Source organism: Bipolaris sorokiniana (genome assembly GCF_000338995.1).
Source record: "Bipolaris sorokiniana ND90Pr unplaced genomic scaffold COCSAscaffold_1, whole genome shotgun sequence".
Lineage (NCBI taxonomy): Eukaryota > Fungi > Ascomycota > Dothideomycetes > Pleosporales > Pleosporaceae > Bipolaris > Bipolaris sorokiniana.
The window spans coordinates 3,244,024-3,262,683 of record NW_006911895.1 but is presented as its reverse complement, the minus strand read 5'-3'; the positions used below and the strand labels follow the sequence as shown (position 1 = coordinate 3,262,683).

The 18,660-nt window shown below is 50.7% G+C and overlaps 7 protein-coding genes across 7 annotated transcripts; 5 read left to right on the top strand and 2 right to left on the bottom strand.

The window, feature by feature from the left end:
- Nucleotides 1-643: 643 nt before the first annotated feature.
- On the bottom strand, nt 644-3,336 carry COCSADRAFT_217339 (uncharacterized protein). Its single transcript, XM_007697067.1, has 3 exons — nt 3,226-3,336; nt 2,645-3,175; nt 644-2,345 (listed from the first exon to the last, which is right to left on the bottom strand). Exons 2-3 carry the CDS (start codon nt 3,171-3,173, stop codon nt 739-741), a joined length of 2,136 nt encoding a protein of 711 aa, XP_007695257.1. The 5' UTR covers nt 3,174-3,175; nt 3,226-3,336; the 3' UTR covers nt 644-738.
- A 159-nt stretch (nt 3,337-3,495) lies between these two features.
- COCSADRAFT_107457 (uncharacterized protein) lies at nt 3,496-4,916 on the top strand. The gene is made up of 4 exons (XM_007697066.1): nt 3,496-3,555; nt 3,609-3,697; nt 3,751-4,643; nt 4,698-4,916. The coding sequence occupies exons 1-4, from the start codon at nt 3,524-3,526 to the stop codon at nt 4,779-4,781; spliced, it is 1,098 nt and encodes a 365-aa protein (XP_007695256.1). The 5' UTR covers nt 3,496-3,523; the 3' UTR covers nt 4,782-4,916.
- A 2,774-nt stretch (nt 4,917-7,690) lies between these two features.
- COCSADRAFT_156245 (uncharacterized protein) lies at nt 7,691-8,123 on the top strand (the record flags this gene model as incomplete). Its single annotated transcript, XM_007697065.1, has 3 exons — nt 7,691-7,715; nt 7,768-7,971; nt 8,026-8,123. The coding sequence occupies 3 exons, from the start codon at nt 7,691-7,693 to the stop codon at nt 8,121-8,123; spliced, it is 327 nt and encodes a 108-aa protein (XP_007695255.1).
- A 236-nt stretch (nt 8,124-8,359) lies between these two features.
- COCSADRAFT_217313 (uncharacterized protein) lies at nt 8,360-9,457 on the top strand. The gene is made up of 2 exons (XM_007697064.1): nt 8,360-9,220; nt 9,279-9,457. The coding sequence occupies exon 1, from the start codon at nt 8,613-8,615 to the stop codon at nt 9,042-9,044; it is 432 nt and encodes a 143-aa protein (XP_007695254.1). The 5' UTR covers nt 8,360-8,612; the 3' UTR covers nt 9,045-9,220; nt 9,279-9,457.
- A 1,415-nt stretch (nt 9,458-10,872) lies between these two features.
- On the top strand, nt 10,873-11,106 carry COCSADRAFT_76343 (uncharacterized protein; the record flags this gene model as incomplete). Its single annotated transcript, XM_007697063.1, has 1 exon — nt 10,873-11,106. The coding sequence occupies one exon, from the start codon at nt 10,873-10,875 to the stop codon at nt 11,104-11,106; it is 234 nt and encodes a 77-aa protein (XP_007695253.1).
- Nucleotides 11,107-11,388: 282 nt separating this feature from the next.
- COCSADRAFT_167047 (uncharacterized protein) lies at nt 11,389-13,206 on the bottom strand (the record flags this gene model as incomplete). The annotated part of the gene is made up of 1 exon (XM_007697062.1): nt 11,389-13,206. The coding sequence occupies one exon, from the start codon at nt 13,204-13,206 to the stop codon at nt 11,389-11,391; it is 1,818 nt and encodes a 605-aa protein (XP_007695252.1).
- Nucleotides 13,207-13,879: 673 nt separating this feature from the next.
- Nucleotides 13,880-17,285, top strand: COCSADRAFT_132672 (uncharacterized protein; the record flags this gene model as incomplete). Its single annotated transcript, XM_007697061.1, has 4 exons — nt 13,880-15,652; nt 15,711-16,277; nt 16,600-16,791; nt 16,917-17,285. Exons 1-4 carry the CDS (start codon nt 14,069-14,071, stop codon nt 17,283-17,285), a joined length of 2,712 nt encoding a protein of 903 aa, XP_007695251.1. The 5' UTR covers nt 13,880-14,068.
- Nucleotides 17,286-18,660: the final 1,375 nt, after the last annotated feature.

Here is an 18,660-nt window from a genome sequence, read left to right as displayed (position 1 = left end):
AGTGTAGTAGTAGTATAGCAAAACCCAACTTTTTTCCCCTCAAGTCAGTCACCGATACGAAGCGCACAAAATGTTAATGTAAAGTGTTTATTCCGATCCGTACCAAGTATATAATTAGGGCAAGTGGGGGAAGAAGTGTGTAAAGTAAAAGAAGAAAAACCCCCTGAATGTATAAAAACAAGAACAAAAAAACACGATGCAATTGCTGGAGGGCGCCAAAAGGAGCACACAAAAAAGAGCAAGAAGAGCAAGCGCAAGAAATCAAGAAGAGCAGGTACAACGACAAGATAAAACCCCCAAACAATGCAAACGTGTAAAAAACAAGACTACATCATAGGCCCCTCTGATCCCGACAAAAAGCCCATACAAGTAGTCGTCGTGTAGTGAGCAATGGTGATAATGGTGATGGTGATGATGACGGGGAAAGTAAAAAAAACAAGAGGGGGTATACTGCAAGTCATGAATCATCCATCTTTTTATGTGTCCCCTTAGTAACAAACGCCCGAGTGAAAAACAAGAAACAAGCCCGGTCCGTAATATATAATACATAAGAAGAGCATGCCGAAATCAATAAGAGCAAGCGAAAACGAATCGGACCCGGGTTATGCAAAACACGCAAACTATGCAGTATATACAAACATGCTTTTGGGGGCAAAGGATCCGGTCCAATGCCTCTTCGATCAATTTTGGGATGGGGGTGGGAAGGGCGAACGATAGAACAAAATGCAGGGCACGGACTTAGGTAGAGATGGGACTGAGCTCCTCCTCGTCCGACTCGTACGTGAGGGTAGCGGCGGGCCAGTTGGCGGCAAGCTGTTTCTTGTATTCATCCGAGTCGATGAGCTCCTCAAGGGCAGCCTTCTCTTCAGCGTCAAGCTCAATGGTCTGCGCTGCGGGCATGTCGTCGAACATGGAAACCGCAGAAGCAGCGACCGGAGCAGGGGTAGCAGCAAGAAGAGACTCGTTACCAGCGTCCGAGAAAACACTCGGTGAAGGGTATGTTGCCTCACGGAGGCGAGAAGGCTTGGCAGGCGTGTGCTTCATGAGACGTTGGCGCTGTCGCGCGACTTCGTCTACAGGTTGTTGGCTCGGAGGGCTGAGAGGCGGCTCGGTTGGAGATCCTCCCGGCAGCGGTGCATGCGCAGGAACAGGCGCCGGGGGTGGCGGCTGGGTCCAAATTGGATTGGCTTCGCCTGCAGGAGTCTCGGTTTCTGAAGTCTCAGCATCTGCGGTCGAGTCTTCGTCATCAGAGTCATCGGGCACGCTGAATGAAAGTCCAACGGAGCTTTGCGTCTGAGTATTGACCGTCTCTTTGGTTGCATTCTTGAGAATCTCACGGTCATTCTCACGAATCTTGGCAGCGTTCTCATGTCCTTGAAGTTCACTGAAGATGTTACCGCCTTCACTGTGTGATAGAGAGTTGGAGAACATTGGAGAAGGATCAATCGACCGACGAGGATGTAAGTCATACAAAGATGTAGACTGACCATGACTGTCGTAAAGCTTCTGTGATGTGCGCATGCTGTTGCTAGCCGCAAACTGCTCGTCAATGGTGGGGATCTCGTCTTCCGCGGAGCTGACTGTAGCCCTCTTTTGCTTCTTTGCAGCGTGCTCCTCTTCCTCAGTCTTCATCTCAAGATAGACGGCCCAAACCGGAACGACATCGTCGTCGTCTAGATCACCAAGTGGGTCACCGAAACCAGTCTCCCAAGGCTTGGCTGCGGGGAAGTGGACGAGATCCTTGCACAAGACGGGCGTCTCGAGTCGTCGACGCTTCTCACGGAAGTTGCTGTCGTTCCTTAGCTCAGGAATGGCCCTTCTAGCCCAATCTTCCGCCTTGCGCTTGTCTTCTTGATCAATACCCTTGAGCAGTATCTTCATCATGGTGTTGCCTAGTGCCCGCTTCTTACTTGGGGTCTGAACGCGCTCACCAACAGGTGTCGGTGGGAGTGAAAGTGTCTCCGTCAATGAATCCTGAGGCGGCAAAGACCTTGTTGGAGTAGGCGAGGCGACTTCCGGGGTTGGCGGGGGTTTAGGGGTTGATGAGAATAGTCGTGACTTTATTGCGGAGAAGGACCGGCTGAAAATGTTTGACTTCTCAACCGAACGATCCGGAGTAGCTGTGGCTTCAGTAAATGTCCTCTTGACGGACTGGGACTGTGAAGGCACAGCGTCAACACTGTTGTCAGCGTGTGTGTCATTGTTACTCGACGCAGGCTCGCCGCGCATCGTCTCCTTGGCGGACTCCTCAATCTTTTGGAGGAGTGCGAGTGCGGACTCACTGCCATTGGTGAAGACAGGCTGTGGGATGGGATCAGATGAATCAAAGATATCACTGTCGAATTCTGCATCGTTTTGGTCAGCTGGTGGACGATAGCTATCATTGGGGAGTTTAGTCAGACGGAAGTTCTCGTTTTCCAGACGGAAGTTTTCATTTTGCAGACGCAGGTTCCTGCTCTCAAGTGCGAGCATTTGCTGGTCTCGTTCATAAGCTTATACGCGAGATCCTGGTTCAGGGTCTTCAGATCTGTGATGCGGGCGCGGAGCTCACCAATCTCCTTGCGCTGCTTGGCGTTCTCTTCCTCGAGTGACTCGCTGGTGACTTCGGCTTGTTGTTCTGGGGTTGAGAAAAAATTATCCTTACCGGCCGTGAAGAAGGGGCCCAAGTCGTCCTCGTTCTCCTCGTCGTTGACGACGCTCTTTCGCGTCGACTTTGCGGAAGTCGCCTGTCGTTTCACGCTGGTATCCTTGGTCGGGGCGGCGCTGCGCGCACGCTTCACGGGTCTGACTTGCTCTAGGCTGCGCTGTGGTGAGGCTTGTCCACCTGCCTTTACGTGGGCGGCGCGGGCGGCCCTGGTGAGCTTCCTCCCGGTGGGAGGCGCTTGTGCAGTGACGGTCGAGGTCTGGGTCGTGGCGGTGGTTGCGGCCGATGTGGATGTAGTGTTTGCGCGTGACGAGGCGCGAGTCTTGGTGACAGTCTGCTGCGACTCGATCACGACCTGCGGCTCAGCCTTGGTGGAGGTGGCCTTGGTTTTTCGGGCCTTTTTCTTGGGAACCTCTGGTGGAGGAGTTCCCTGCTGCGAGCTCTGTTCCGAGGCTGACAGTGCGGCCTCAGTCGAGGCTGCTGCTGCCGCCGTGCGACGCGTTGAGCGCCGGGTAGCGGTAGCTGACATGTCTAAGGCCGAGGTCAGTAGGCGCGTTGCGCAGGCGCGGGGAGTCACTTACTGGGCAGTTGCTATACAATTGCTGGTATCGGAAGATGTTAAGATGGGCGACGCAACTGCTGTGGGCGGTGCGGGATGGGGCGCGTTGGGTGTGTTGGGTGTGAGTGATGCGAGCGAGGAAGTGACGATGGACTTAAGAAAGTTGTCACTGCCACTTCGGCGATTAAGGCTAGCGCGCAAACACCCCAGGCGGTCGTCGAGGCAGGCGCGACACGGGCCAAGGCTTGGCATGACGCCCTAGCTGGAGCTCTTCGTGAGTGAATGAATGAATGTCGCCAGCAGCAAAGCATCAGCACAACATGGAGGGTCTCTACTACAACGTCAAATACGGGTACGCATTCCGTGCATCTCCAAACTGACGCCGCTCCTAACACTCTTCCCCAGCTACATCGAGGGCATCGTGCGCGGCTACCGCAATGCGCTGCTCACCAGCCAGAACTACAGCAACTTGACCCAGTGCGAGACCATCGATGGTATATCAGATCCGATCGCGCCTGCATCTGCACACGGACTGACCATACTCTAGATGTCAAACTCCAGCTTGCGCCCGCATACGGCGACTTTCTCAACTCGTTGCCCCCAAATCCTTCGACGTCTGCTCTCGCCGCGAAGACCACGGACAAGCTGGTAGCCGAGTTCCGCTATCTCCAAGCCAACGCGACCGGCTCGCTGGCCAAGTTTATGGAGTACCTGACCTACGGATACATGATTGATAACGTCGCGCTTCTGATTACGGGCACGCTGCACGAGAGGGACACGCGGGAGCTGCTCGAGAGGTGCCACCCGCTTGGCTGGTTCGAGACTATGCCCGTCCTGTGCGTGGCCACCAACATTGAGGAGTTGTACAACTCCGTCCTCATCGAGACGCCGCTTGCGCCCTATTTCAAGGGCTCGCTCAGCCACCAGGACTTGGACGAACTGAACATTGAGATTATCCGTAACACTCTGTACAAGAACTACCTCGAGGACTTTCACCAGTGGATCAACTCTTGCCCAGACATTGCCGGTACACCGACCTCCGATGTCATGTCTGAGGTTCTAGAGTTCGAGGCCGACCGCCGAAGCATTAACATTTCTCTCAACTCCTTCGGTACCGAGCTCTCGAAGAACGAGAGGAAGAAGCTCTATCCTGAGCTCGGCAAGCTATACCCCGAAGGAACATTGATGCTATCAAGAGCCGATGACGTGGAGGGTGTCCGCATCGCTGTCGAGAGTGTTTCCGACTACAAGATGTTCTTCGACCAGACTGGCCTCAGCCAGAACGGTGGTGGTGTAGGCAACATGGCAGGTGGTGCTGGTGGCGAGACAAGAAGCCTGGAAGATCTGTTCTACCAGAAGGAGATGGAGATTTCAAAACTCGCCTTTACCCACCAGTTCACTCACGCCATTGTGTACGCATGGGTAAAGCTTCGAGAACAGGTACGTTGCAGGTTGTGATAATCAAGTGGGTATGGTTGCTAACATCCTTTGTAGGAGATCCGGAACATCACCTGGATAGCCGAGTGCATTGCGCAGAACCAGAAGGAGCGCATTGGCAACTACATCAGCGTCTTCTGAGCTACTAGCTCCTCTGTAGTAATAGCATGTTTGGGTCCAACCGTAAAGGGTCTCTGCTGGCGTTAGGGTTAGGTTCGTATATCCAGTTTTGTCACATGTACATTTGTGTGCATTCTTCTCGTTGCATGTCCCGCCCTCGTCTATCGCTCATGTGAATGTGAATGTGAATGTGCAATGTGCAATGTGCAATGTCGTGTTCCTGTTTCGTCAAAGGTAGTGTGTGAACCAGGTCTGGTTGTTTCTCAGGCATCCGTTCAGCTTTCACCCTCTCGGCCAGGCAGGTGCGTTGTTCGTTGTCCAAGAAAGCGTCGATCCCTGGATTTGGTCGGAGTGAATTGGACCATCTGTTCATGGTGCTTTCACGCACCAAACGCTATGCCTGATTTAGTCTCATATGGTGAACCAAAGCTGGTTCGAGAATACTACTGGTAACACAGATTAAATCTGGAAGAATGAAAGTGAACTATAGTCGTCAAAGCGGTTGAGTTCCCTAGATCTTTCACTATCCCAAGAGCCAGCCTTGAGTGTAAAACAGTGACTTCCTAGACAGGAGAAATATTATCCAATTTCATGAGTTTTAGCCCGTTTAGTATTCTTCTACAATCCCAGCTCCTCGTACACATATCTATCATAATACGACTCGCGGCTCGATGCTATCTCCACTCGTTCAGTGTGCGAGATATTCATTGCCATCAGAGAGCCTGAGCTCTTGCAGAACTGTTAAAGTGAAGAAAAGTGCAACTTACCAGTTCACGTCTACACCCTCTTCGGTCCTTAACTGGTTGATTCGACCGTAAACCAGTCGTGTTCAAGGTATAGATGGTCTTCTTTATTTGCAGGCTTGGAGTAGTGAATCCAAACAGCTATTTCACTACAGTCTTTTTGCTGCCCTCAAATTATATCCAAACTATGTAGGCCTTTCCGCATAGTAGATAAGGAATCGATTTATAGTTTCCAATCGTTCTAGTACCTTTGTCCAGCTCTAGTCAACTATCTGCCCCACCACTATCGACATCGTACAATTGAAGGAGAAGGTGGATCGTCTGCAGAATGCCTAGCATCAGCCACATTGTTGCACTAGAGGAATAGAACCGAGAGTATTTCGACAACAACACCTCGGTATTTACGAAGATACGCGTTACCAGCCATACGACCGGGGCTTGACAGAACTCTCTGCACAGTAACAACCATGTCACGACTCTCCTCCTCCTTGACAGGGGCGGCGCAGTCCAAATCAACATGCGAACAGACAATGGAGATAGGCGAGGCTAGCTCCAGTGGAAACTAGTCAATTATCGGTATTCGAGTTCGGGGGTCAAGTGTATCGACTACGACCTCTATGCGCTAGTCCAAGTCAAAACTCTGTATCGAGCGATTCGACGTGACTGGCATCTCCACCAGTATCTCTTCTCAAGTGGCGGAACTGGATGCCGCTATTGGAAGTACGTACTCCTTGATATGATGGTAAACGATCGGGGCCGGTTCTCACTGCATCCTGGTGTGCCAGCCCATGCTTGGCGTGTGTTCGGAAGGTGTTATTCGATGACTGGCGCTGAGAGGCCGTGTAACCCTATCCGACAGGGTTAATTTCAGAGATATGAGGAGTTGTGGAATGATTGGTTTACCCTAGAGTAAGAGGAGCAGGAGGAAGAAAAGTGAGAAGATTGGAACAAGTCACCATTCTTCTGTTCTCACTGATTTGTATCCTCCTTCGAACCTTCCCTTCCTTCATTTCTTTGTTTCTCTTATTCTCTCTTCCTTGAAATACTCGCCTTGTTTTCTTTATTTGGTAGAATCATTTGTGGTGGCAGTTGAGGCTTGGATCTTCGTGTTCGGCTAGTCTAATCATGTAGCAATGCCATACCTGTGGGCCAAGTTTTATTGTTTGGGGGGTAAGCGTACTAAACTTTTGCATGTCTTGCATGGCTGGTACGGTGCGCCAACGCGATTTGAAGTAAAGTTACGAAGAGAATAATACTACTAACACGTATTATAAAATACTTAAGATGACGGTGCACTAGAGGCAGGTGCAAAAGACTGCTTATTAGTTGCATTTTTCCTTCGACGAGGCATTATAGAATGATAAAAGGGTTATATAGAGTAGTAAAGGGTAATACTAACTATTCTTAAAAGTCTACGGAGATATAGATTTTCCGATAACCCTGTTTACCTACGCACAGACGAAAAGGGTCACCTTTACCCCCCTATTTTCACGTTAGATAATCCTCATCTAGCAAAAAGAAAAGCAGGGTTAGATTCTAGCACATTTTAACTTTATTCTGATAGTATTTTTACATAGTACAAGGCTGTAGTTACGTAGTTCAATTTTTCGTGTTTATTATAAGAGAGATTATTGTAGTTCAGCGAGAAGAGAGAATTCTTTTGCTGTGAATCAAGGTCACGTGAGTTGGGCTTGGCATGGTTTTGATAGCGCCACAGAGGCTACAGAGAACATACATACGCACAGATGATAGGATGGCAAAGGATAGTCCCCGTATTGATTAGCTGTAGTAAAGCAAATCTTTTACAGCGAATGTTTTTTTCTGTGAATAAGAGGTCGATAGTAGATTACCACAAGAGTGAGAAATTGTCCCAAAGGCTCACTCGTGTATATCCAATATCTTGAAAAATGCAGTCGAAAGCACTTCTCCTCCAACCTGCCAAACAACGTCAGCGCACAATCAAGGAACCCCACAGTATTGTTGTGCACAAACCCATGTTGACCAGAGTGGTTGGGCTATTGTTCGCTAAGCGAATGGATTGCATGCTACTAGGCATGCGCCACACGCAGCTCTGCCAAGATATTAGCTAAGCGATTTACCGAAACCTCCCACATCGAAAACCCTGGGTCTTCAATTTCAGCAGCACCAGCGTCACCCATCACGACACGTCCCCCCACAGCCTTCGAGATGTCTTCGGAAAAGAGCCACCGCCGTAAGTAGACGGCGCGACGAATTTGCATGCACACATACTGACTGAAATTCAGTCTATGTCAAGGGCCGCCACGTTAGCTACCAACGTAGCAAGCGCAACTCGAACCCCAACATCAGCCTGCTCCAGCTCGAGGGCGTCGAAAGCACAAAGGACGCGGAGTGGTACCTCGGAAAGCGTGTCGCCTACGTATACCGCGTTGGCAGCAGCAAGTCGAACCCCATCCGCGTCATCTGGGGCAAGATCCGCCGAACTCACGGTGCGTACAATTCGCTGGGCTATGCATAACGAGCGGTGATTAATGTATAAACAGGCAACTCTGGTCTCGTTCGCGCTTCTTTCCAGCACAACCTTCCACCAAAGTCCTTCGGTGCCAGTGTCAGGGTTATGATGTACCCCAGCTCCATCTAAGGGCGGGTGATTGAGGAACATTCGGGAAGGAGTTGAGGCGATTGGGAACGGCGCGCAGCCACATCAAAATCTCTTTCAGGGCAGCCTCTTTAGTTTCATCACAATGCGATAATGGTAGCATACACACTCGTGGTGGACCGGATTGCAGAGACAAGGACTGCTATCACGGTAGGGCTGATGGATAAAGTGCGGGGTCTGTTCAGGAACATTCTAGATCACCAGCCGGTAGCTGCCTTGCCTAGCTTTCTATAACATGAAGCCAACCCACACTTGACCCTCTCGCAATTTGGTCCCAACTGCATTGTCTGCTGAGATATATTGTTTGACTATAACCAAGCGCTGAGAGTTGGAACGCACGGATCCTTGTACCCTAGCTTGCCCGTGATCAGACTTGCAACTCGCAACTTTCAGACCTCCACAAACCACCGTCACCGCAACACCTACTTCAAATCAAACGCCGTCACCTATACGCACGAATATCCCTACAGTATGGGTTCCGTCGTCCTCCCACACCTGCGCACTGGCTGGCACGTCGACCAAGCGATTCTCTCGGAAGAAGACCGACTCGTCTTGATTCGCTTCGGACGCGACTCGGACCCAGACTGCATGTCGCAAGACGAAGTACTCTACAAGATTGCCGACCGCGTAAAAAACTTTTGCGCCATCTACCTGTGCGACCTGGACGAAGTACCCGATTTTAAAGCCATGTACGAACTTTACGACCCGTGCACCGTCATGTTCTTCTTCCGCAACAAGCACATGATGTGCGATTTTGGCACGGGTAACAACAACAAGCTCAACTGGGTGCTGGAAGATAAGCAGGAGTTCATAGATATTATTGAGACGGTATACCGGGGTGCGAAGAAGGGTAGGGGTTTGGTGGTTAGTCCCAAGGATTACAGCACAAGATATAGGTACTAGAGGGTGATGGATATGGGCTATGGATTTGCAAGAGGAGGATATCGCTACGTTGTTGTTCTGGATACCGCTATTGCTATAGGAGAGGGACCTGCGCGCGCAGTGACGTGGATGCATCTGGAGTGTGGCGTTGGCAACAGATGTTGCCTTTGATGTATGGTCGCTTCGCAAGACTCAAGGTACGGTTATGAGACAATAGACACTGTCACGAGAACTTTTGCTCATCCTTTCTCTTAGAATATTTTTTTCAAGCTTTCAAAGACAGATGAAGATGACGATTACAACAAGACCACAAGAGCAATGCCGTATATGGCTTCATATTTCTACTTTTTCGTTGCTTTCCGTCACCTCGACCTTTGGTTTTGACCATCCTTGCTCCCACAGCCCTCCTCTCACTCCTCTCCATACGACTTCCAACACTCCCCTCTTTGGTAACAATGTCGGGAAGACGACAACCACCTCGTCCTCGCCTTCCACTACAATCATGAGGTAGAACCTCACTTCGAAGCCCTTGAATGCCTCATGTATGAAGATGTCTTGGATATTGGTCGTGGGAATGAAGCGCGTTGTGGGTGTTTGAAGGTACGTCGAAGAGGTAGTTGAAGTCTGGACGCCGAGGCCACGAATCACAGTTAGGGATTCCTCTAGGGACATCGTTAGCAACTCGTTGTTGAGGAAACAATGTGTTGAGTTGATGAGGGTGAGAATGGTAGAAACGGCGTACCAGTACAGTTTCTTCGAAAAACTAAGAAGAGAGTAAGGAGTGCACTTGGAATAAGATATCGCCATTGGAACGACTCCACCAGTTTTACTAGTTGCCCTTCTCCTTCACTACTCAATGCGGCCTGCAAGAAGAGCATTGGTTGGTTATTTGTAATTTGCCATTTCATCCATAGTAGCAGTCCACTTGTTAATCCAAAGAATATTCGGACAAGTATTCCTACATAATATCCTACATGCGCTGGCAGTGTCTTGGACACAGAACGCGTCGAGACCGTGTATGTGATTGTGGCGGGCGTAGGCTGCAGCGCATGCAGTGTTTGGGCGGGTGGAGAGGTGAGGCTGTGCAAGAAGCTTGACATTGTGAACTAGCTGCTATACACGAAGCGTCATCAGGAAAGTACCAAACGATATGAGCCCCCGAAGCGGGATGTGGGGGAGAAAAAGAGACGGTAGGGGACAAGCAAGCGGAATGACGCGCTTGGTTGGGTGGGCTTATCGATAAGATCATTTCTCTACTCTCAGATTGGTACCTGTTTTTGAAAGCATTGCTACCACTGTCTTTCTACATATTTCGCTCTTCCTCTTACAACCCACTCTACCTTCTACACCAACATCGTACTTGCCTCACCAAAAGCTTACATACTAACCTACTAAAAATCAGCATACGCACACCATTCTGCTATAAAAACAAAGGAAGACTATGGACTCCTCGAGACAAACAGATCGTGATCGGTCGCGCTCCCCAAGGCGCTCCCCAGCTCCACGCAAACCCAAGAACTTCAGCGGCCTCAAGTACAAAGGCGAACGCGAGCAGCGCAACCCTGACAGGCGACGCGATGACAGAGACCGAGAAAGGCGGCCAAGAGATTCAGACAACGACAGACGGCGCGACTCTGACCGTGATCGCCGAGCGCGCGACTCTGACCGCAACAGCCGCTATCGCGACGACGAGCGCTCCTCGCATTACCGCCACCGAGACTCAAGCCGCGATCAACACAGTCGGCGCCGCTCTCGCTCCCCAAGAGACCGCAAGCCGCGCGACGCTTCCTCCACCACTACCAAGGAAAACAAGAAACCCGCTCTGGCTGCCTCGACGCCTTCCGAGCCCATGATTCTCGTCACGATCAATGATCGTCTGGGCACAAAGACTCAAGTACCTTGTCTGCCTAGTGACCCCATCAAACTGCTCAAAGCCATGGTGGCGGCAAAGATTGGGCGACCGGTCCACGAGATTATGCTTAAGAGGCAGGGAGAGAGGCCATTCCATGACAATCTGACGTGTGCGGATTATGCCATTAGTAATGGTGTGCAGATTGATTTGGAGCTGAACACTGGTGATTAGAAGTATTCGCCGTGTTATTGGGTGGTAGGAAATGAGAGTTACAAAGCCGAGTTTGGGACGGTTTCCAGAAGAAGCAGGATTATTTGGAAAAGATTGAAGAAGGAGAATACGTTTGGATACATGATACCCAGATTCGAACATAGGTTCTTTTTAGTTAGGGAATCTGCAGGGCAGATTTATGCAACTGGAATCATAAAAAGATTGGTACAGTAGTACTTGACGGAATTTTGAAAACTTGGGATTTTCTGCGATAAATGGACTTGGGTATATATCCCAACAACCTTACTCATCCGCATCCTCCTCCTTTACCTTCGTCTTCTCAGCATCCATAATCCCCTTCCGAACCCTATACCGCTCATTAACCACGTCGACGGCATCCTGCCTCTCCCTCTTCAAAACCTCCGTATAATTCCCTTTCGCCCTGCCAAAATCGCCGCCATCAAACACCCGCGGCCCACCCCTCGCAATCCCCACACTCTGCTCCGACAAACCCACCTCAGCATCCAGTGTCGACTCCCCCAACCCCGCAATCTTATCCAGCAAAAGCGCAGAAAGCGTCTCTTCAATCTTATGTCCCCGCCACACCTCCCACACATCATCTACCACACCTCCTCGCCCCCATTTGCCCTTGCCAATCGACGCGGGTCCACCGCCCTTTTTCGCCGTGCCTTTAGCTTTAGGTTCGGACCCGCCTTCGTCGCCTACATATATCCAATCGAGACGATCTTCGTACCCATGCTCGCGCTCCTCGGAACTCTGGACTTCGTCTAGGTGCGGGAAGATACAGTCCCACAGGACAAGGGGCGCGTCGCTTGCCATTTCATATTTCGGGCGTGTGGGGTTGGCGGATATGTCGAGTAAGGCAGGGATTAAAGATGGGGACTCGAGGCCTTGACCGATGAGGAATAAGATGGCCACTAAGGAGCGGACTTGGTGCCAGAGGAAGGCTGAGCCGTGGAGTGTGAAGGAGTAGAGTTTTGGTTGGGTTTCTGTGTCTGTGCCGTCTGGGGCTTGGAGGGCGGGGTGTGAGAGGAATGCTGGGATGGATAAGGGGGAGACTTCTTCGATGTCTGCGTGAAAGATGCGGCGGTGGAAGTTTGTGATTTGTTTGCTTGCATCGACTTTGCAGAAGTTGCGGAAGTCGTGCAGGCCGATGAGGTGCTGGCAGCCTTTTTTCATGGCGGCGATGTCGAGCCAGCCTTCGCGCATTTTGGGCTTGTTTTCGGAGGATGCAGAGATGTTGGAGTTGTAGAGACCTGAAGATCCGGGTACTGGTGCAAAACAGGGGTTTGTGAAGAAGTACTTGTATCGTCGTTCTTTGCATGAGAAGCGCGCACTAAATTCTGGTGGTGGATTTGGACACCAAGCGTATACACGGATGTCAGGTGGGAGGACGCGGTTTAATAGTTGAATGTAGGGGAGCTCGTCTATGAGGTCGCTGAAGGGTTTTGGCGGAGACTCGGGCTCTTGTTTCGAAGGCAATATTGAGTCATCATCTTCTTGATCTGCTTGTGGGGTGTCTTCTGATGGCCGAGATTCCTTTGGTAATGGCTTGTTACTCCGGACCCTGACACCAATGACTTGACCGAAAGCGCTCACTCCCCTGTCTGTCCTTCCACATTTTGAGTACTCGCAGCCATCCCAATTAACATCTGCGCCCTCTCTATCCCAATTTGCGAATGTCTTCTTATCAATTCTTTCATATGCCTTCTCGCCTTCACTCGTGGTAGCTGGAGTTATCAAACGTGTTTTTACCAATGCTTTCCATAGCTCTTCCTCTATTGTTGGTAGTGGCGTTGAATTATTTTTGTGATGCTCAAACCCGTTGTACTTTTGGCCGAGATATGCGAATTTGAGGGCTATCAGACGCGTGCTGTATTTAGAGGCGTCAAATACTTTTGGTGGCGGTTTGACGGCCTTGCGAATTTCTAATGATTTAGGGTCCTCTGTGGATAATGATGTCTGTTGGTCCGCAGCTACAACAGGCGCTGCTAAATTTTGTACCGTAGATGTGTCAGAACCACTTGTACCTATTTGCTTCTCCAACTCTTGTATTCTTGCAATCAATTGCTGCTGAGACCACTCTTCATACCCCGCCATCTTTCCTTTTCTCCCGTACGATTCTCGAAATAGAACGCGTCGCGGCACCCTCGAAAGTTTGTGAAAGCCGCGCTGGGCACAGAACAGTTTGTGTAGTGAACGGTGAAATTCTGGAAAGGCGTGGGTGACTGGCCCACCCATTGTTTGGTGGCATGGTGGATGACAGTCATAATTTTTGGCATGCAGCCTGACGTTCAGGGTCCAGTGCTTGTAGCCGAACAAGGCATGGCCTGATCGGCGACCCCACGTTCAGCCTCATCTCACTGACCATCTGATCTTACTCTAGACGTTGAGGGTTCCCATGCTCGAATGGAGTGGTAATATTAGAGCCGCCTTTTGTGCACTTCACGCCTCGATTACCGTCATTCGAGCGCGTCTGCTGCGCGCATAATGCCTGCGCCTCCACAGACCCGTCCGTCCCCGAAAAAGCATCCAGTCCGGCAACCACCATTATCACTCACCTGTTTCGGCCTCAACTCTTGCTCCAATTGCATCGCATTCATTGGACTGGCGTGTGGCATTCCGCTGTTTGCACGAGTCATGGTACACACTAGGCAGTCTTAGGCAGCCATCTAGACCAGGCAGCCCGCAGGCAGCACTCAGGCACAGCCTCCTCAGGGGATATTTAAGCCTCGACAAGCCCTTACATTTGTATTCTTAACTCACATCTCATACCACACTCTTCCATCTTCCCAAACATCATTCGCCATTTTTCCGTTTCTGCTGAAGAAACGCCCGTGTTGAAGGATCTGCTTTTTTCTTGTGAACCCACTGCATTGCCGTAGAATTTGTGACCTGTCAAGATTATCTTCATAAATTCACCCAACTTCTGAGGCTTGCTGTACTTCGGGTCGCCCTCAAAATGTATAGCATGTTTGGTTCTTCAGGTCCGGCTCACGTATGTGGATTACACTACGTTGTCCGATCTGATGAATGGAACCTCAAGAAGCACTTCCTTCCACAAGTTAAACTCGAAGCAAAAGCTACCATTCTTGCTACCACCTCTAAAACCATACTCACACAGACTTTTGCCAATCCGTCGACAGAGAAAGCCATCAAAGAGTGCCGTTACACTTTTCCGCTCTATGATGGTGTCAGTGTAATAGGCTTTACCTGTCATGTCGGAGGGCGGAAAATAGTTGGTGAGGTCAAGGAGAGAGAAAAAGCAAGAGCTGTATTCCAAGACGCAGTCTCAAAAGGCGAGACGGCTGGATTGTTTGAGCAACTCCCAGAAGCTTCCGACGTGTTCACCACGACTGTTGGGAACATCCCTCCTGGAGCAAAAGTCATCATCGCAATTACATACCTAGGCGAACTCAAGCACGACATGGAGGTCGACGGCATCAGATTCACAATTCCAAACATCATATGCCCGAGATATGGCGACTACCCAGGCACCTTGTGCAGAAGCTCAGCAACCGATGCAATGGGTACTAGCATTTCGATTACTGTCGATGCCGACATGGCTGATGGATCCTTCATCCAGAAGATCCAGTCGCCCACACACCCCATTGCAGTGACAATGGGCAAAACTTCAGCTGCTGCGGCAAATGACGATCCCGCAATGACAAAGGCATCAGCGGCCCTCGCCCTCGACACCGCAGGACTGGACAAGGACTTCGTATTGCAAGTCATTGCCAAACACACCGGTGTGCCCAAAGCCATCCTCGAGACTCATCCGAGGATTCCGAATCATAGGGCAGTAATGGCAACACTAGTGCCAAAGTTTGCACTTCCTCCTGCGCGACCCGAGATTGTCTTCGTGTGTGATCGCAGTGGAAGCATGCAGCTTACCAGGATTGAGCTTGCAAAACAAGCTTTGAAAGTGTTTTTGAAATCGCTCCCCATTGGAGTCAAGTTCAACATATGCTCGTTCGGTTCGTCTTACTCGTTTCTTTGGGAAAAGAGTGCTAGCTACAACCAGCAGACGCTCGATGAGGCAATGAACCATGTAAGTTCTTTCGCGGCGAACTATGGCGGTACGGAAATGTTGCAGCCACTACGAGCTACGATTGAGCGACGGTACAAGGACATGGATCTTGATATCATGTTGCTCACTGATGGTGAGGACTGGGGACAGGATCGGGTTTTCTCTTATCTTAATGAATCTATCCAAGCAACCAAAGCTCCAATCCGGGTCTTCACATTGGGCGTTGGGAATGGCGTCTCACACGCACTAATTGAAGGTATAGCCAAGGCAGGGAATGGCTTTTCGCAATCAGTCAGCGAAAACGAGCCGATGAATACGAAAGTTGTACGAATGCTCAAGGGAGCATTATCCCCACATATCAATGACTATACCCTCGAAGTCAAGTACAACAATGACGAAATCTCCGCACACCTCGACGTCGAACCCGACGATGATTTCGAAATTATCGAAAAAGTACCTGATAGTCTCAAGGTCAAACTCGATCTCAAAGAAGACAAGCCCGAGCCAAAACCGACTGTAAGTCCAACCCCCAATTATTCCCATCTTTCCACCAACCAACTGAAAAAAAAAACAGAAAACTCCAATCTCCCTCTTCGACCCCCACGCCGACCCAGACGCAGAAGAACCAATTGTACTAGACGAAACAGGAGAATCACGCTACGCCCACCTCCCCACGCTCCCCATCCCCAAAATCCTCCAAGCCCCTCAAACCATCCCCTCCCTCTTCCCCTTCCACCGCACATCAATCTACCTCCTGCTCGGCTCCTCCGCGCCCCAAGGCACACCCACATCACTCACGCTCCGCGGCACGAGCCTGCAAGGCCCACTCGAACTCGAGATCCCCATCCAAGCCCTCGCCCACCCCGGCGAAACCATCCACCAGCTCGCCGCGAAAAAGGCGATTTCAGAGCTGGAACAAGGCCGCGGATGGCTAGCCGAAGCCACCGATGAGACAGGAGACTTGGTGAAGAAGAAGTGTGAGGGCCGCTACGAAGATATGGTTGAGCGTGAGGCAGTCCGGTTAGGCGTGCAGTTTCAAGTAGGGGGGAAGTGGTGTTCGTTTGTTGCTACCGAATCCAACGCAGCAGAAGCCGAGGCGCAGAGGAAAGCAGCAAAGGACTGGCAGTGGATGGATGATAAGGTCAATGCTGTACATCCGGTTCAAGGACAGGGTAACCAGCAAACGTTGTTCAGATCTATGCCTGGTGCGGCAGCACAGCAGGGCAATTCGGTGTTGTTTGGAGGAACAGGAGGGCTGGTGGGGTATGGAGGTGGTTCGGCATTTGGGAATGCGGCTTATGCGTCTTTGGGGCAGAGTGGTGGTCTGTTTGGATCTGCCAATGCAGTTGGTGGTGCTGGTTTCGGGTCTTCTAGCTCGAGCGGCAGTGGTCTCTTCGGAGGCTCTTCCAACTATACAGCCTATGGCGCCGCTCCCCCAACCAGCAGCAGTACTCCCTTCGGAGCACCCTCTCAACCCCCTCAAAGCGGCTCATCTCTCTTTTCCGCTTCTACCTCAAACCACTTCAACCTCTTCGGCGCAGTACCACCGCCCCCACCTCCACCAGGTAACTCATCTCTCTTCTCAGCCCAAAGTTCCGGTAGCGGCAGCGCTCTATTCGGAGCACCAGCACCCGCCCAGACCCAATCCAACTCTGGTTCATCGCTCTTTGGTACCCCAGCACCACCCGCTACAGGTAATACATCGTTGAGAGACTATCAATCCGGTCTCATGCTTCTGGAACAACAAAATAGAAAACGGCTTTTCATGGCCAGACAAGAGTTAGACGACCCCGATACAGCAGCGGCAGCGGACCCGCACCTCGCATCCCCTCTAAGCGATGAATCGCTTCTTCACCACCTTATCTCGCTGCAATCTTTCGAAGGGTCGTGGTCGTTGACATCCGGGTTACCCGGTGTCCTTGGTTTGGACGAGGCTGGCGTGCGAGTGAAGATGGAGGGAGAGGGAGTGGATGAGAGGGTGGTGGCGACTGCGCTTGTGATTGCGATGTTTGAAGAGAAGTTGGAGGGATTGAGGGGGAGCTGGGAACTTGTGGATGAGAAGGGACGGGCGTGGTTGGAGGGGGAGGTTGGGGATGGGAACGTGGAGGAATGGGTGCAACGGGGAAGGAAGGTGCTTAGGGATGGCTAAGTTTTATTTTAGGAATGTATGATGCTAAAATTTAATGGAAGAAATGAAAAATCTAACTTTTTGCTATGGTTGATGAGAGGGTGAGATGGAGGCGTTTTGACTGATCTTTGCTTTTGGATGTCTGTTATGGCTCGAGGTTTTTTTTCTCGTACGTAGGTACATCTTTTTTCCAATGTTAAATAAAGCATACGTCATACAACGTCTTCTTACCAAATTGCGAATTCCGAACTATGAAACAGGAGTCACTAAGGCGACTACTATCCGATACAATGACTCGCTTGTTGTAAATGAGAAGATGGTGTTGCAAACGTTATTCCGCCTCACGTACGGTGGTTCGAAACTAAAAGGTCTCCCACCAAAAAAACTTAAACTTTGACAACGTGCAAGCTAGTTGGACCCTTACGTCTGGGTACGTGCAGCGTGTCCGTTAGGAAATTAGAGTCTGGAAGGATTGCGATTGCAGCCTTGTGATCTGCGCGGTTGCCCCATGAATCGGGACAATGTGGTTGACTATCATTGCCTCGCTAACAGAACGCCTCACAATTTCTGAATTAGAGCAGAAATGTGCACAAGAACTGACTCTCTTTCTCTTTCTCTTTTTTGATGCAGCCGGGCCGGCTCGAAGTTGGACCATTTTATTTTGTTGTATTCCATGTCGATCTGTGCGTGGCCTGAAAAGAAAAGAAAAACGCCATTTCGGATAGGCAACGTTGAGTGCACAAGTCACAGCGTAGGTTGTGGTTGGACAGCTTAGAGGCGTATTCAGCTGTGTTCATCCTTGTCGCAGGATTGCGTTGGTTGGCAGAGAGTCGCATGTCGCTTGCGTTGGAACAATATTGGCCGACAAGGCTACCATTCCTGCGGAGAAAGTTGCTGCGGCCTAGCCCAGGCCTATTCTTTCTAATCCAGAAATGTAAGCACAATGTAGCAGTAGGGTGGTATTATGGGACAAAAGGGGACAGGGGGACGTGGGAGTACAAGGACAAGCCGGCGCGATCTACGTAAAGGTAGTGTCTGAAACCGGGAAGACGTTAGTTAGTGTGCCTATGTGCGAGGGAATAGCATGCGCGGGTTGTGAGAAACGGCCCGAAGGCAGGTTCAAGGAGGATAGCGGCAGGGACGTCGACCTCCTTTCACAGGCTTCAGGTTTGGAAAGCCAAAAAAATCCCGCCACCTTCCGATACACATTCATTGTCATGTCGACCCCTGTTAAGCCTGTGGACTGGACCAATGTTGGCTATTTTTTTTTACCTTTGCGCCGCAGTCAGCGGTGCAGATATCATGCTGTTGTAGCGTTGTCACGGGCGCAGCCGCCTCAGCCCAGACTGCGGGCTCCAATGCTGTCGCTGGCCACGCCATCCATGGCTTGGCTGCG